The sequence below is a fragment of the Echiichthys vipera genome (assembly GCF_963691815.1).
Source record: "Echiichthys vipera genome assembly, chromosome: 2".
Classification (NCBI taxonomy): domain Eukaryota; kingdom Metazoa; phylum Chordata; class Actinopteri; order Perciformes; family Trachinidae; genus Echiichthys; species Echiichthys vipera.
This window is the reverse complement of record NC_139827.1, coordinates 12,745,346-12,764,016: the sequence shown is the minus strand read 5'-3', so window position 1 is coordinate 12,764,016 and position 18,671 is coordinate 12,745,346. Positions and strand designations below refer to the sequence as shown.

Genomic DNA, 18,671 nt, shown 5'->3' with positions numbered 1-18,671 from the left:
TATTTGATCAGCGCTGCCCAGTTCACGAGCAATGCTTGACACGGCATTAGAGACTGCTCGGCTCTGGTTGGTTCGTTTGGGTCAGTCGTCGTGGAAGGTGATGGCAGAGGAACATGATGTTTTCATAGATTATCTGTCTCATGTAATACTGTCAGAAAATAGAGACATTTTCAGCAAATATGACAAAACCCTTCTTTTTTTTTAATGAAAGTTACCTACTTCAGCTTTAAGTCATGTATATTCAGATGTTCCTAAGATTCTGCATTGCTGTTTGACAGTTACATTTATTAGATTTTCCAGACAGATGTTTTACTGAAAGTCATGGGTATTTGCCATCATTCCTCTTTTCAATCTGCAAGAGGATATTACAGAGATACTTGGTAGAACACAAAGTCCTCTGGATTAGGATAAAAGTCAAACGATCTGTTACAGTTCTTCAACCAGGAAGCTATTTTGATGCCCAAAAAGCTGTTTTTTATAAAGAAAAAAAAGCATGGGCCAGTATGCATCAACGTCATGGTCAATTGGCTTTTTTATGATTTGACTAACAGCAAACAGATACAAGGGACCCTCTGACCCTGACCAGACAGCTCATATAGCTCAGTTCCACCGGTTGAAGAGTTTCAGAGAACTTAATGGACCTTTTCTCTGTGATGAATGAGCAGATAAAGACGTACCCGATGGGAAAATCTACGTCGGCTCCATGATCAGTCATGTGATAAAGACCAAACTTCGCCAGCTTGACATTCCCCTACAAAGAAACAAAAATATATCTTGGAGTATTACATTTAAGCAAGTTCTTTTATTTCTTTCTTTTTCCAATTGGAAAGAGTTTCAGTGAGAAAAGCATAGAGATGAATAAAACAGCTTAATTTTACCTTACAGTCCATGAGAACATTGTGTGCAATCAGGGCTCTGTGCACCATACCATGTTTGTTCATAAACTCCAGAGCTTCAAGGACCTCATAGGCTATCTGCAGCACCTTCTGTGGGCTGACAGGCAAAAACATGACAGTGTATCAAACCAAGTGGTAACTGGGTTAGAGAAAAGACATGATAAAGAATGCATCTACATTTGCATTAGAAGTTCATATTCACTGTTGTTCAAATGCAAACCTATCTTTGGCCAGTAGATGGCAAGGTTAATGCATACTATTTGCCTGCCCGTCCTTTACAATATAATTTATCAACAGTACAGGGTTTAACGATAACTGCTCACCAGTGAAGACAAAAATGACAAAAGACTAAATGCGTTCACCACCTATATTATAAATACCTTTGAATAGTTAATTTGGATTTTCAATGATGACCTCACCTGGCTGTTTTCCCCTGTTTTTGGAAATCACTTAAACTGCTTTCAAAGTGTTCAGCAACAACAATCAGGCGTTCTTTACAGAAAGAAGAAGAAAACAAAACAAAATGCAACTTAGTTAGTTAGCTAGTTGATTCTACACCTGTGCAATAAAAAGTGAGGTGAAAAAGCACGATTAAGATTAAGAGAAACATGTAAAGTATATATATATATGTAAAATAGCCTTCTGAGCAGGTTCCTGGACAATGTGCCATAGAGGCGTTATTATGAATTCCACTGCTTTTCTCTGCAAGACATGCCCTACCGAGCATTCAAGTGCTAGGATTAGCCAGGCGTCCATGCTTGCATTTTACATGTTTATCCCCTTACCAATGGGCTACCCTGACAATAAACACTGGTGGTCAAGGCCTAACCTCAGCCATCTGCCTAACCACTCAGTTGCTACACAGGGTGGGTCTTGCCAAGAAAAGCAGTGGGTTTCATAACAATGAATAGAGGAGTGTACTGGACTATATTAGGACGTTTGCATTGTGGGAACTTTCCCAGGAGACCGAGAACCTTTTGGGGAACTCAGGAACTAACCCTGCATTTTCACCGGAGTACCAGAGAAAGTTCCAGGTGGCAAAAGAATTCCCTACTCCTGGGGTAGTAGGATGATGGTTCAAAGACTATTTGTTGGCAGGGCTGACCCTCCCTGATTAAAATGTTAACTTTACAGGCTTTAGTTTGTGGTGTTGTTGTGTTGGACGTAGGGCTGGGCATGGTCTAAAAAATGACATATTTACACACAATACCAGTACCCTTACAGTGATACTGATACCAACAGAATACTTCAGTTGATGTTACTTTTATTCCCATTTTTTCCAGAAATATTCCGTTTTGCATTTTATGCTTTTATTTTTATTACACACCACAGGTGTGTATTATGGCCATACTTTCAAACGTGTTGGTGACACCGCGGCACGCTGAACTGCCACCTCCATCAAATACACTGCACTTGACTGTGTGCGCCCTAACTGGGTTGCAGCTGCTGCAGTAATGTAATGTCTACACAATGTTATTGTGTTCACCACTAGTAAAAGCAAACCACAGCAAACATGTATTCCAAACAGATCAACGGGAGGAAACATGACTACCGCCATGAGCTTGGAAAGTTAACAAATACCCATTTTGATTACCCAAATTAAATGCAATGTAGGTTTTGGATGAACTTAGTGACAATGAACATCCAGAGCAGGGAGTCATACCGTGTTTCCCTCTGGAGATGTCCACATATTGGCAGAGTCTTGGGTGAGTGACAGTCTTGAGGATCTGGAAACGTCCTAGTATTTTGATAGAGTTGGGGGTGAGAGGTAGACCATTGCTCCCACAGACATCGTGAGGGAGAGCTGAGGCGAAGAAGGTGAAGGCTCCCAGCTGGGCGTCTTTGAGGGGCCTCATCTTGTCACTGGCTTGAAGCACTGATAATGGGAAAGAGCCTTCAATACAATGTATGAATAACATGTGACAATACATAAGAGGAGGAACATTGAGATCATTATCATCATCATGGTATAACAGCCACGTTCTCTTTCATGCCATTCAGTGTTAACCAGACACTGGCTTCCTGTCCGTCAAATAATTGATTTCAAAATATTGCTGTTGGTTTACAAAGCATTAAATGGTTTAGGGCCAAAATACATTCCTGATCTTCTGCTATGAACCATCCGGACCTCTCAGATCGACTGGGACAGGTCAGCTCTGTGTCCCCAGAGTTAAAACTAAACATGGAGAGGTAGCGTTCAGTTTTTTTACGCACCATATATCTGGAACAAACTCTGCAGGTCTGCTGCAACTCTTAGTTATTTTTAAATCAAGACTGAAGACTTCTCTGTTTGCTGCTGCCTTTCAGTAAACATCATTTATTAACACTGTAACTTCTATTCCTTTCATAATCTTGGTTTTATTTTTTATTTAAAATTAAATTATTTTATCTGAGTGTTATTTTGTATCTTAATGTCATTTCATGTGTTTCTTTCCAATGTTAATGTTTTATGTAAAGCACTTTGAATTACCTTGTTGTTAAAAGAAATAAACTTGCCTTGCCTTAACTGATCAGCCACAGTATGCTACAACATGAAGCATACGTAAATTAAACAGGAAGTAATATGTACACCATATAGTTGAGCATTAACTTCGGGGGGTACAATGTACATACACACAGTGATGCTGCAGTTCAATCCACTGTGTGTTTTAGTGTGTGTGTTTATAACGTTAGCTCATTTGTGAAAATAACGTACTCAGATTTATTGGACACCAATGATGTAATGTGCAGTACATCTGGAACATTAGTATATACTCACGGTTAGTGGGAAATATCTAAGGTGGTCATCACGACAGGATGAACATAAAGTTATCGATAAAATATTTTTTGAAATGAATTCCTCTTCCTTCCTCAACGGTGTGATGAAAATAACAGCTGAGTGAACGTGATCAATGACGTTATTTTTGTGCGACAAAGCTGGTGCACACAAGACGCTTTCTAAAAAGTTACGGAATTTAAATCAAATTAAATTATTTCAAACCCTTCAACAGAGTTGTTCGTGGAGTAGGTTTTCCGTATTTTTTAAAGAGTTAAGTTTCTCTTTATAGTCATTACAGACAGGCAATAGGCGTTGCCTCCTCACAGTATCAGATCTAGAGGAGGTATGGATATCAAACGCTACAGGCAGCTTCGTATCCGGATAGTGCAGAGATCTAGCTAACCACGGGGGCCTGAAGCAGCCTCTCCGTGGCTGTCTGTTAGCTGCCTGTTCAGATGTAACGTTAGCAGGACTAGCAGCTGTCAAGCCCCGCACACCTCTCTCTGAAACGTGTTGTGTGCGGCTCCGAGTTCATGTAAGTGTAATAAAACACCGTGTTCTTTATTTGAAAGCTTTAACTAACGTCTAACCAATCGTTTAGCTTGAAGTTAACTAGTGTTAGCTACATGAGAGCTAAGTTAAGCCCAAAGTCAAGTCGATGTTCCTGGTCCAAATGTCGTTAGTTGGAGACACTAGTTCTGTGTGAGCTTACTGATTTAACTGACAATATGAATGATCCGTTAAGTTACACATTGTTAAGCTTATTCATTTTATTTGTCACACTGACTGCCTCCAATATGAAATGAAATATGATTGTTGTTTTATGGTCTTGCAAAAGATTTCCATGCTTTTAGTTTTTGTTTCATTTTCTGGTAACTGGGCTGCAGCCAACTGTCTTTTTCATCGTTGTAGATGAATCTCCCGAGTATATAATAGGAATATATGTCACAATAAAACCGAACAAATGAAGTAAATCGTCACCTTGATGAAGAAATAGTAATAAGTTGTCACACATATTCAGTAATACTGTAAATGATCATATAAACCAGGGTTCGTCAAACTGATCCAGTAAAGGACCTCTGTGGCTGCAGCTTTTCATTCCAACTAAGCAAAAACACTGATGCAACAATTCAACTGTGTGAAGACAATTCAGGTGATAGAATAAGTCAGGTGTGTTGTTGCTTGGATGGAATGAAAACCTGCAGCCACAGCACTCCTTTACTGGACCAGTTTGACACCTGTGATATAAACTCTCAGCCTTTTGGTGTTATGAAATGCAATTTGAATTCTTACAGCTAATTGAATTGATGCCAGTTGCATTGATCTATGGGTATTCTGTGTTGAGATAGTTCAAATACTTTTTGATACATGTCTAATATGTCTCTCATACATTAATGTTGCGTTGTTCTTTTACATAACTAAGACTATAGAAGTGTAAAACAAAATGGGCTATGTCTAATTAGTCAGGAAGGTATGTGAGGGGGTCACTCAGCATATATTCTCTATTGTTGTAAAGGGTCCTTGGCTGAAAAACAACCAAGAACATCTGCTCTATGCTACGTGTTTGGAAAGTGTATATTATAAAAATAAATTAAAATAACCTAAGTTAAACAACAACACTCATGCATTCCATTTGAGCAATGACTGTTCCTATAACACATTATATGTTAAAAAGTAATAAAATAATTGGTCTAATGGTGGTTTGAAGATTGCCGGATAGTTGTAAACCATAAATAAGTTATAGAGTGTGGTCTTTACCTACTCTGTAAAGTGTCCTGAGATAACTTTTGTTATGATTTGGCACTATAAAAAAAATAAAATTGAATTGAATAAACTAATTAGTAAATAGGGAAATAGGAAATATCACAATGGGATCATTGTAATGACATTTTATACTCTAAACATCAGTGATTTAAAAAAAAGAAAACTAATACATTAAATAAAGTACATAATATACATAAATATTGAAGATGAGTGATAGATGCAGCTCTAATCAAAAGGTTTCTGTTTTGTAATGTTCCTAGCTGTTGTCCTGTTTTCTTTATTGCTGTTTGTGTATGGTGTATATTTTTGTCACTTATTAGCCCGAGGTAAATTATTAACTCATTTAATGAAATATCATGTCTATAGCTCATACATGGCTGACCTTTACTGTGAAACACTGAGGAGTGTCTCAGTTATTTTGTGTTTTAGTCATTTTTTTTATTTCACTCAGTTATGTGTACATGTATGTTTGCATGTGCATTATCAAAAACACAATTAAGGGGCAAATATGAGACATAAGAGCTCATACAGTATGTCTACTGAATAGCAGTGACTACATCTTGTGTTGAAGACTACACATCTAATTTTCCTTTTAGTTTGAATGTGTAGGTCCTTCTAATGCCTTCAGGTGGTGCTGCATACTTTTCTCTCTTTTCATTTATAATGGTCTGTTTGGCAGACAGGTAGGGAAGTATCCTCCTGCAGTTTATTTTAAGTGTGGGAATGAAGCATGAAAGGAGAAAACACTTGTATCCTGTTGGGTCGGCTGTCACACCGAATACCTGAGAAAGCTGATAGTTAAATGTAACAGATTTACAGATTTGATTCAAACCACCTGTGTGGGTTGTGTATAGCTATGCAGTGTCTGTGATATATAAATTTAACAATGGATGTGGACATAAAATGTTTGCATGGACTATTAAGGACTGTATGACTAAGCAAACCTGTCATGCCTATTTGTAGGAGTGATAAGGCAGATGCCATCCCCTGGTGAGCCCCAGCTGTCCCCTGTATAGCGCAGTTAACCTGCTAAATTGATACAATGGCAAATAAGGAGATGAATCAAAGATATTTTCACTTTGATACCGTGACGACGGGTAAATCAGGCATCCGTATGGCCGCTGAAAGCCCATGTCACTTTAACATTGTTAACACATTTGGCCATTAGCTACTCTGAAATCCAAAACTGAAATGACCCATCATGTCTTAATGCTGCCGAGCATACCTCGGCCCCAGGACCCATTTTCAGGGGTTATCCAAATGAGATCAGCCTTTTTGTGGCTCTTGTCATTACTCCACCACTGGTCCTGTTTAAATCAATTCAGTTTCTCAAAAAGCAATGCTTTGATCCTTGATTTTATCAACTCCAGCTCTTTTGTGTTTCTAATTTCCTCATCCCCCAACATTTTGTTCTCATCTTCGGCCAGCTGTTGTTTTCCAGCGCCTCCCTGTAATATGTGTAAGAAGTTTTCTTCTCCATGCCTCAGCCTTGTAAAAATCCTTCTTTTCCTCTTTCTTCAAGAAGTAATTTGCAGAGCTCAACGTGACATTACTTAAAACCCAAACTGTCCGATTGTGTTTTGGTTGCGTGGCCCAAGAGGGGTTGATCTCATTGTGAATTGAACCTTTAAAACTAAATCCATAATGAAGTTGATGATTTGTGTAGTTTAAAGGAAAAGCGACCTGCATGTCACTTCTGACTCGTCACTTCTTACCACTTGTTACTATGAACGACAGATGGAAATTCATCCAAGACTTTGACTTGGATGACACAACACATGTTCTTCTTATTTAATATTTTTTAAATGCATTTCTTTTTTTCTATACTTATAGCAATTTCTTGTACATGAAAATCTACTTTGCAATTAACCGGGTTTTGATTCTGCTTATCTCTCAGTATACCCTGTGGGCAGAGGTCAGATTTTGTCTCTTTGGGCAACTAGCCATAATATATCAGTCATAAAAATCCTATTAGCACATGGTTTATGTGTACTAGTGCTGCACATGGAAAACATTTGCAATTGTTCTCAGGCATCGCAGTATGGCATCCACAGTGTCTAGACAATAAGATTAAATTATATTATGCCATGTTTCACAAAATAGGCATATCGTTATGCAGTCCTGTAGAACAACCTGGCTGCAACACATACCATGTTTGTGGAAATTAAAAGTTTTTATAGAGACTGTCAGAGAGGAGTTGACTTAACTCAGTGGTCATTTTAGAGGCTGTAGTTTGTGGTGGCGTTGTACTGGAATGCAAACCTTGTAACTCCAAACATGTATCCTTGTAGATGTGCAGCATAGTACTTTAGAATACCATCTCTTTTTTTACACTGCCAGTGTCACTTGAGTAAAGTTGAAATAACATGGAATAGAGTAACTTTAAAAGTATCCATTCCATAATCTGTGAGCTTGATGCATGAACTGTTGCTTCAATTTAAAACTAAAGGAAAGATACTCTCATCTATGAGAGACATTGCTGAATTGGCCCCTTAATGACATGTTTTCATTTCAAAAGCTCTAATATCTAGGTGTTTCTGGTGTTGAGATTGTTTCTGAATGTCTTTTTTTGTCCATTAGGTCTTTAGCTCGCTCACTCTTCAAGATGTCAAGTCCCAATTCTTTGTTGAGGCTGGAGCAGCGAGCGACCGAGGCTGACCAGATCATCGAGTACCTGAAACGACAAGTCCAACTGCTGAAGGAGAAAGCCAGTAAGAGACGCGCACATTCAGACATCGGACATTTTGTAATCTTTTTACAAGTCAATTCATTATGACATACTACAATATTTTGTCTTACATTGATTTTATTTAGGCTTATAGTATACTATATCATATTTGTCTACTTAGACAACATTTCTTTGCAAAAAGTCCTGATGCTGTGCTCAAGTGTAGTACATACTGAATTTCTGTATAGGTGGTAGGAGTGACATAATGTTTTGGCTGAAGAGCTGCTTACGTACATATGATTCACAGTCAGATTCCAGTCTCATTATTCAAAACGCTAAATCCCTGTAGGAATACTAGCAGTCTTATGAAACCTGACGTTCCAGTTATAGAAAGAAAGCACTTAAATTTACAAAAATTGTCATTCTGAAGGTAATTTCCTATGGTATCTTTAAGCTTGACTCATAAAAATGGGGGTCAAATCAGCCAAATACAGTAAAGCTCACTCATCTCATTCATATTACCATTGACCTGAAAGTAATTAATTGATAAATAAACAAACAAACAAATGTATAGCTACATTGTATAGCTACATGACATGAATCATAGTTTTACCTCAGTTCCTGTTTTTATTGGATGCTTATTTTTTATTTTTCTGCTTTGTGTGAAGGGGAGGAGGGAGGTTGTACTGAGTGAAGCACTTTGTGTTACATTTTAAATGTATGAAAATTGTTAAAGTCTGATTGATTGATGTTATTGTTTTTAGAGTTCTGTCTTATTTTAACAAAGTGTAATGGGGGGTTTCTATTTCTGTTGCAGTTCTGCAAATGATTAATTTCCATTTTGACTGATCTCCATGGTCCTGTGTAAAAACATACTTCAAATGTATCGCCTGCACAATGCAGGACACATGAATTATTCCAAAATGGCAAAAATAGCGAGGGTTTTATTGTAATTTAAGACTCCATGTGACTATTTTAGATCCAAAAACTGAATTAATGGACAATTTCATGGCTTTGGTAGTGCACTTGTACTAGTTCAGGAGTTCTTAAAATGTCCTGTGGGATAGTGAAATTTCATTCCAGTGTTGAGAGCTAACAAAAATGTGCCTTGCTGCAGTCGTCCAGGCCAGTGTCAGAGAAGAAAAGAAGCTGATGGTGGAAAATGCCAAACTGAAGAATGACATTGAGGAACTAAAAAAACAGCTGCTGGAAAAAGAGAAGAAGAGGGGAGGTATGTTAGATTTGGTTCCCAAATGTTTGTTTGTCTTAAAAAAGACCTTGATGTTAACCTTTATATGTAGTTATAAGTGGTTGTTTGTGCCTGCCATATGAACATTTGATGTCAGTTGTTGCTCATTATAGCATTGTTTGGTTTGTACTATCAATGATAACATCTTGTGAATTCTCGCCCAAGCCCAATATAACCAGATCTGGGTTTTTTTGTGTTTTTATTATAAGCAGCCATAGCGCTTCAAGAATCCCCATTAGAGTGATGGGGACAACATGTCAGCTATTTAGCATCTGACATACGTTGACATTCAACCAGCCCTGATCATTAACACACATTTAATGTTTTCCAGAAAGACGCTGCAGGAATAAAATTGGACTGGAAGAAAAAAAGCAATTTAACCCTATTTAAAAAGACTCAATATGTTGGTGTTGGAACGTAGAAGGAATGTGTTCCTTCCAATACACCCGAGACGATTTTTCCACACATTGTATCTAATTGTGATGTTTACTTTATGGAGTTTCTTTTCAATGGATTTCAGGTGGCATAAAACAGCTAAATCAAAACATGTATAAATATGAACCTTTTTTGAAAGGAGTTTCAGTCGGCTTTTCTAATTTGTTATTGAGATGAGAAAAACAAAATATTGTGTACAAATATAACCGTGCCTTGAGGGAAAAACAACATTTCTGCAGCCAATAAATAAAGGCTGTGAGAACTGAGCTTCAGTATCACATTTGTTTCAACACCATTTTTTTTAACATCAATTTTCTTTATTAATCATTTTCAAATTATAGTTCCAATAACAAATGAGGGACAAAATTTGGACCACAACAACAAACGTCATTCAACACCATTTTAAAGTTCAAGACATTACTTTGTTCAAACCCACTGAACTTAAAGCTGCAAACATTTTTTGTTTGTCATATTATCGCAACATCAAGCTGTTATGGCAAATGCATATTGTTGTCTGTTTACACATCCAGCATACACAGAGCAACAGAAGCATTCGTTTGGTAGTGCGTTTCTGGATAGGTAACAAATTTAAGTCCAATATTCAGTCTCCTTTAAGTGGCTGATAATTCTGTGTGGGTTCGTCACTACTAGCCCTTTTGTATTACACACAATAATGTCATTCGTTTTTAATACCACAATATTTAATAGTGCATTTTTAATTTAATTGTTTTTGTTTCCAGGGATACATGCATAAAAAGTGCATAAAATGATGTAGAACATCTACAATAACTTAATTTGATATAATGGAGCGAGCATATAACCTCACTGTAAACAACATACAGTATGTTATTGTCATATAGTGTGTAGACAGTTGATTTTCAGTGTTAAAAGCCTTAAGAGCAAACTAAAAGGGTATGTCAAGAGTTTAAGAGGTTGTTATTCATAATTCCTAGGTAAACCGGAAAGGTCCTGATCTCAGGTCCTAACATAGAATTAAGGTAATTAAAAGCATTATGGCGACTGTGGTGTGCCTGCAGACCGATGTTTGTCAGACACAGGCACTAGATTTCAGACGCCTTAAATGAGGGGTTATTTTTTTCTGGAGAGTTATTGTAGGACATTGTTTCTTGCTTTATGGCTCCATTTTCTTGTTTCCATCAACTTGGAGACAGTGTCATTTTCCCATCTAAACTGTTTGCATCAGAAGAGCAGTCCTCCCACTGGGTGTGTAAATAAAGCTCCCTCTGTATCATTTTATCGTACTATGTTGATGCAAAAAGCTGTGTGCGTGAAAAGGGGCAACTATGAAGTAGTAGTAGTAGTAGTGGTTCCTTTCATGGCAGTGCTGCTATGCTCAAGTCTTATCATACTTTCACAGGATGTTTCCAAAACTGTGCATGAGATAACGTGGACAAAATCTTTCAAATAGTAACTATGATCCACTATTTAATAATTTATTTCTACTCACCTTTTGCCCTTTGTCTCTCCTGTAGTGCAGGCAGTGGCCATGCCATCGGGTGACAACAGTGTTGAGTGCATTTCAAAGCCCACCCCTCCCAAACCCTCTGGACCAGCACCCTCTGCCTCCCCTGCTGCAGCTGTCCAGAGCACTCCTCCCAAAGATGAGAGTAAAAAGAAGAAACCAGAGAAAAAAGGTATCAGCTTGAGAAAAAAAATGACGGCACATTGCAGGGTTTCATTACAAATCCTTTTGAAGTGTTCACATCCAATAAAATTCAATCGAATGTCTCTAGATATGTCATATATTAACATTTGTGTCGTGTATTTCAGCTTCAGTTTGTTAGAAGGGTGGACCATATTAAAGCCATAAAAGTGACCCTTCAACACTGCAGTTGGACTCCATCAACATTATTATTGTGATTATTTGGGACGCAAGGTCTCGCTTAAGATCCTTTCTTTCCCTCAACAGTAAGACAGATGGAGCACAGTGTTCTTCAAGAGTCATTTGACTTTCTCCAAGCACGTTTTTGCACTCAGATTTCTAATATCGGGTGATAACGGATGTAAGGAAGCGATATCTGCCTCTTAATGGATCAATGGGCCTCAGCAGAAAGTCGATTAGTGAAGTTTCATTTGTTGTAGAGTTTTATGATTCATAAGCTACATTTGTGAGGAGGCGTCCTTGTGTAAAGTCACCAATTGAATCCAATTTGAGAATGATTTAATGTTTTGTGGATCATAAAACCAAAGTGTCCTTATGTGCCAAATATAATGGCATTCAACAAGAAAATAGAAAAATTATAGACGAGGAATAATTAGCACATGATGTGTTTACAAGGTTATAAATTAGGAGGAGAAAGAAACAAGCTTGAAGACACTGACAAATTCATTGCTTTGTCTGGTATTTCTTATATCCAGATGTTAGGGAGCTGTTAATGAGTTAATTATTCCTCTTTATAAGGTGTCGTAAGTGTTAAATTCTTTGTGTTTTCACCTCATGCAAACAGTCATCACTTGTTAGTCTACAAAGCCATGTGGGACCTTAGTGTTGTCCCGGTCGCTATGCTGTCATCACAGCAGAGCATTGATTACACAGAGGAGAAATGTTGAAAATCAAAGGCAGGGGTTGGAATTCATATTCTTTAGAGCTGGTGTGGGCTCAGAGAAATGATTAAAGACCGTGTGATCATTTGATCACTGCAACCCACTGGAATGAATGTGTAAGCAAACCAGTCAAGTGAAAGGTACTCTGTCTGTCGGGAGGAAGCATCTGCTATTCTGCTATGTCATTGGATCATGTTGCACTCAGCCAAAAGTGGGTATTGGTATTGTCATTTAGTCAAGGTACTTTATGTACCCCACATTTCTGGGAAGAGGGGAAAAAGTAATTGTCTTTTGCTTAATTTTTTTATTTACTTAAGGATCACTTGAAACGTATGCTCCTGCATGCAACCCCGAGGCCTGTCATTGGTGGACTTTATTTTCATTTATGGGAGGAAATTAAATCAGATTCCAGACAGATGCCCAGTATTCTTTCAACTATAATTTGTTTTTTATAATTTCCCTTGGAACAAGACCAGTCGGCTTAAATATCCTCAGTGCTTTTAAATCAGCATTTCCGATAATATCACGCGCATTTAGCATGAAAACTTTCACAGATGCCCCTCTTCAGCAAAACCTTCCCTTAACGTATGATGGATAGCTACTGTCTGACTGTCTGTGCTGAAAGGGCACCCAACAAAACTGCCAACACCAGGCAAAATCAGTATAGCAAATACCACTGAAATTGCACAAACTGATAGCAAAGAAATACTAAAATGATATTAAATTTCCACATGGATATGTTTCTTGCAGACACACTATACAGCTGTAGTGCTTTTTCTTGTGTACTTGTCTGCAAAATTTAATCAAACAAATTTGAAAAAAAAAAAAAAAAGAACTTCCACATGGAGCATGTAGTAACAATGTATGCCTTTTTCCTGCCAGGAGGAGAGAAAGCAGAAAAGAAGCAGGCAGCCCCCAGCCAAGAAGATGCCAAGGTGGACGTGTCTCGTCTGGACCTGCGTGTTGGACGTATAATCACAGCAGAGAAGCACCCAGATGCCGACAGTCTCTATGTGGAGCAGGTTGATGTGGGAGAGGCTTCTCCAAGGACAGTGGTCAGCGGGTTGGTCAAGCACATACCTCTGGAAAAGGTACAATATAAGTCTCCACTCTAGTTGCTAGGTTATTATACACACCAGTTAAGCCACAGTTGTACGGCAACTGTATTATCAAGATAACATGAGAATCCATCTCGTCAGTAATGTGTTTGTGTTCAGCATCCTGTGAGGAGCTACAGGAGAGACTCAGCAACCTGCCTGGCTAAACTAGCCGCTAATTTATACAGTGTAAACACTGAAACACTGCAGCTCTGTGCCGTCCATCTTAGCCGAGAATGGAGAAATGTCAGGCGGAGTCGCATTATAACCAAGCAGTCTGATGTGCGTAGAGGTCTGTGTGGTTATATACTGTAGCAGCCTGGTCTCATTTTCACGGGATTTAATGACGATAAACACAGTCAACGGCTGTGCCTGATGCCAGGGCGTTCTCGTGTAGCGCTTGGTGGCTCCCTCAAGATTCATGCTGCCCCCTGAACAGATTCACATACATTCACTGATTTAGCTAGTTTTTGCATGTCTCGTGGGTTGCCAGCCTTTAATGTCAAAATCAACATCTGCCGGCCAACTACAGTGTCTGCTAACGTGTGAGGAAAATGTATACTAGACTTTTCATATTAACTTCATGAATCCCTGCAGAGACCCTATATGAGAGTTGTTTTCACTAGACACAAGCAGGGCTCTATATGTATGTATGTATACATTAATGGCTCACTGGGGTCGTAATAAGAATTTATTAGTCCATTTAAAGTGCCTTCTTACTTAAACTCCATACTGACGGTTTTGCTTAGAGACTTAACATTTCATATTTGTGTTTTATTTTGCTTTTGCTATTATGATTTGCTGTTGGAGCAAACTAATTTGTGCTCTACTTACTTTAATGGTCGACAGTATTGACAGAGTTTGTCTCTTAATATTTCTAGACCAGGAAGCCTTTGTGTATTACATTTCTGCATTATACTCTATGTAGAAAGTTTATATAATTTAAATGGAACCATGTGCTCACTAAAATCATGTGTAACAAACCCTGTCCAAAAACAGGAAAATTACTTGGAAGCTACTACAGCTTTTCCATGCACACAGACAAGTATTAGACATTAGCTTCTTACAATGGTTGACACTGTTGGCAACTGCTGCCTTTTGTGTGTCCACATCAGTCCATTACTCAGTCTAAAATCAAGTTATTAATTTACTTTCTTGTTATCTTTTTCTTGTCAACATCTTATTTGTATAAGCACTTATCTATTTCTGTCGAGCTAGCAGGAGTGAATTATATGCGGAAATGCATTATATTATAGTAAATACTGTGACAGAACATTCACATACTATCCATGATTTAAAAATAAACTACTACCAAAACTTTGTCAAAGCAACTTGTTGACATTTTACATTTATTTAGCCATTTCTTTGAGGATGTCCCTCAAAAACGGGTATGGTTATTTATTTGGTATACAAGCCTCTGGTCTTGGTTTTTGGTGAGCCACAAAGGCCTCCGGGTTCAAGTTTAAAATGTTCTAGTTTGTTCGCTTTGGTTTATAAAATGAGGCGAACCAACAATAAACCTCAGATAAAGGGATTTCAAATTATGAGATTTGAAATGTGGTTATTTTTTTATTGAACAATGAAGTTCTCTTTCAGACTACATTAGTTAATGGTGTTTTATTTGTTTTCAATAAATTCAGTATAATACGTTTCTTTTCTCTAATGTCATGGCTTATGGGTTGTGAAAAGGTATTCAATCTTCTGTCGCCCGTGCAGATGCAGAACCGCATGGCAGTCCTGCTGTGTAACCTGAAGCCAGCCAAGATGAGAGGAGTGGTGTCCCAGGCTATGGTCATGTGTGCCAGCTCACCGGACAAGGTCGAAATTCTCGATCCTCCAAGTGGAGCAGCACCAGGGGACAGACTTACTTTCCAGGGCTTCCCAGGTACCAGCACCAGATTACTGTACCCTCAAAAACAGATTATGCTTCCCACATTGCTGAGTGACTGTCTATGATTGTCATGGGATTAAGCCTGCTGAAAGAATTTCCCAGCCTAGTTCCACAAAAAGCCTTACTTTAGCAGATGAAGGGTGTCGTTTAACATTCTCACTGCCAGAAACAACACCATCATGATACGTTCTCGTACCCCACTGAAAGCTCTCATTGAACAACTCCTCAGTTCTGTTTGGTGGTGGCTAAATGGTCTGTGACTGTTGATTTGACAGACTAATCAATGATCATTGCTAGGAATGTAACCTACTCTGTTTTTTTAATTTAATAGTCAGTCGGAGAGATAAGTCTCCTGTCTTGTTAAGTTCCACTGATGTAAATGAGTTTGGGAAAAAAAACATGTGAACCCTATTCCTCATTTATTTACACATTAACTAGACTGTACAAAAGTCTGGGTCCTGCCTGATAGGTATTCCAAACACAACCTCTAATGAATGTGGCCTAAAATCAAAGAGTGCCACCATCAAGCTGGAGCGCTTGTGATTTAAGTCCCTAATTATAAAAGTCTATATTAGACACTTTACAATATATTGGAAGTTTGCTATGTTGAATATTGGTGTTGAGCAGAGGATTGGTTTTGTTATTCTCATATTCTTCTGAGAACAATAACTAAAACTGGAGTTCCCGGTGAAAAACAACAAAGAGCAGAATGTGATGAAGGTGTGGTCCAAGTAGCCACAACCCAGCTGCATCCGCCGAGGCTTTCATCTCTGCAGTACACATGTTCCAGACACTCTTAAAGCAGTGTGATTCATGAGGGATCTCTTTCACCGGAATCATTTTTATCCATACATGCTTCATTAAATAGAGTCCTATTCAAACCAGCCTCTGACAACTTGGTTGATGTTGGTTCTTCGTGGTGTTGAGACCTTGTTCAAGTTTTTTCTTTCCCTCTTTTCTCCCACCTAAGGGCCATAATACAGATTCAGTTACAACCAATCCCTTGCTGGTGTTAGTACATGGTTGTAATTGCCCACATTTCCCCAACTAATGGGGCCCAGTACTTCTGCTTGAACTTAAGAATGTGCTCAAGTTGCTCATCAAAACCTCTTTCACGCTTCTGATCAAAACGGATTGTTGCCACTCTTGGGTCGTAAACTGGCAGAAATGGCAGCACTGGGAAATGAAACACATTTGTGTCCTCATACCCGGAGATGGTTATTTAGAGAGGTTCACACCAGACAGAAGCCGGCCAATACAGGCTATGAATTTTCACAAATGCTGGGTGGCAACATCAAAAACAAAGGCATTGTGAAATAAGAACCTCGCCTAATTATTTTCCCTTAATGCGGACTTTGATTCTGAGAAGGTTTAGATGTTTTGAATTAGGGCTATGAACAGCTGACGCTCTAATAGAACATGATGGAAAGTCAAACTATTCACAGGTCACATGGGATGAATAAAATTCGATTTGGCCTGATGAATCGTCGTCATTCACTCACCATTTGCATTGGCTTGAGCTTATAACACAGATTGTATTAGTGTATGCTGACTATGAAAAATCCATTAAGGGAAGTCAAAGGTAGTTTATAAATAGCTGTTTTGTTTTTTTCTAATAAAAGCTCTAAAATGTCCTTTAGACATTTACAAGTTGCCTTTTCACCCAGATAACACAAAGATGATCACAAAGCGGTATATCACTGGAAACAACACTCAAATATTCAGCTTTCCTCTTCCACATCGATGCCTTTTTGGTTGTCAGTCAATGACCTTTTAGATTTTGATTCTAAAAATACAAATGTATATATTTTGTTACAAATTACAAAATATCTCGATGGAGAAATGCAACACTGGTAAGAAGAGAAAAAAGACAGTTTCAAAAACTGCGATAAACATATCTCCAGGTTCATTATGACATCAATAGAGAGAGTTATTTATTTCTTACACTTCTCTGTAACTTTTATTCTTGTATTTTATTCCTGTCTTATTTTATTTTAGCTTTTCATTTTATATTCTCTTCCTATGTTTTTAATTGCTCTATAATATTTTTTGTAAAGCACTTTGAATTGCCCAGTTGCTGAAATGTGCTATATAAATAGACTTGCCTATCCTCCTTTTGGTGTACAGTAGACAAGGGGTTGCGTCTGGGTATAGCGTGCAGGAGGCAGGACATAGCCCGGATTACGCCACAGTCACATAGCTAGGCCGTAATTTGGCCATAAACAAGTGAGTCTCCTGCCGCTCCTTGAAACTGTCTGATTTTGGCGTCTGCCCTTACAGACGGAGGTTTCCAACTCTCGTCATCTCTCCAATTAGACATTTCCTTCACCCTTCTTCTTCACCCTTGGATGTTTGTTTTCTTACTATTTCACACCAGCCACGTGATAGAAATGTCATCAACACATCTGCTCGCTCACTGTGAATTCTCTGGGCAATGATCTGCTCTATTTTACGCATGGGCTGAGTCGGACAATACAGAGACTTATTAGGTATTAGGGAGCTGGCAGGGTAAAGTCAGTTTGATAGTCCAACTGAGTAGGACATTTGGATTCTCACATACATCTCCGCTGTGTAATATCTATACTATTTCTGATTTCATATGAATATATTAACAGAGTTTCAGGAGATCATGCAACATATGACATAGCACAAAAAGTTCAAAAACATCAGTCCTGGATCAATCCTGCATGTGTGTTGGATGAGCAAAGAACAGACTTTATAATGCGTCAAACTGACTCCTTGATTGCAGGTGAACCGGACAAGGAGCTGAACCCCAAAAAAAAGGTGTGGGAGCAGATTCAGCCGGACCTACGCACGGACAGCGAGTGTGTCGCAACCTACAAGGGAGCTGCCTTTGAAGTCGCCGGCAAGGGAGTGTGCAAAGCCCAAACCATGAGCAACAGTGGAATCAAATAAAATAATAGAGCTGCCTGAAATAGCTCAGTGTTTACTTGGCAATTATCCGCCGTGATGAAGATGATTGAGTTGAGAAACAGGAGGGTGATGAATGGAAGTAAATGCTTTGAAGATTTTCAATAAAGGGATTTGAATCATACTTTGTAAGTGCGTCCTCAGAATTGTTGTCTTTTTTTACCACTAAAATATACACAGTTGTGGTCTGTTAAGTTAAGTCATTCAATATAATTGTGTTCCTGCCTTAATTCACCAACAGCGTCTCCTTTCCAAAGGCACATTAGCTTGATTATGCTTTGATTTTGAGGTTATAACTCTAAAAGACATACACTACTTGACTTGAGCGAGCATCATTGGTTTCCACTTCATATAGTCTTGGGCATTTTAATGAGCAGGAGATGAAACAAGGATGTTTTACTACAAAGCCCAACAAAA

The 18,671-nt window shown here is 38.4% G+C and overlaps 2 protein-coding genes across 4 annotated transcripts in view; one reads left to right on the top strand and one right to left on the bottom strand.

Moving 5' to 3' along the window:
• tbck (TBC1 domain containing kinase) overlaps window positions 1–3,755 on the bottom strand; it is a 47,634-nt gene extending 43,879 nt beyond the window's left edge. For both annotated transcript variants that reach the window (XM_083934246.1, XM_083934247.1), the window contains exons 1-5: window positions 3,655–3,755; window positions 2,560–2,772; window positions 1,316–1,388; window positions 879–993; window positions 678–751 (exon numbers count right to left, since the gene is read on the bottom strand). In XM_083934246.1, coding sequence (XP_083790372.1) covers window positions 678–751; window positions 879–993; window positions 1,316–1,388; window positions 2,560–2,752 — 455 coding nt within the window. In that variant the 5' untranslated portion in view covers window positions 2,753–2,772; window positions 3,655–3,755. The remainder of the gene's footprint in view (window positions 1–677; window positions 752–878; window positions 994–1,315; window positions 1,389–2,559; window positions 2,773–3,654) is intronic.
• Window positions 3,756–4,109: 354 nt separating this feature from the next.
• aimp1a (aminoacyl tRNA synthetase complex interacting multifunctional protein 1a) lies at window positions 4,110–18,378 on the top strand. 2 transcript variants are annotated; one of them, XM_083923417.1, is made up of 7 exons: window positions 4,110–4,189; window positions 7,999–8,129; window positions 9,204–9,317; window positions 11,264–11,425; window positions 13,221–13,426; window positions 15,149–15,317; window positions 18,073–18,378. In XM_083923417.1, coding segments are annotated over exons 1-7 (951 nt in total). In that variant the 5' UTR covers window positions 4,110–4,187; the 3' UTR covers window positions 18,240–18,378. The 2 variants fall into 2 exon arrangements, with proteins under 2 accessions (XP_083779543.1, XP_083779542.1); XM_083923416.1 differs by having other exon boundaries at window positions 13,218–13,426.
• Window positions 18,379–18,671: the final 293 nt, after the last annotated feature.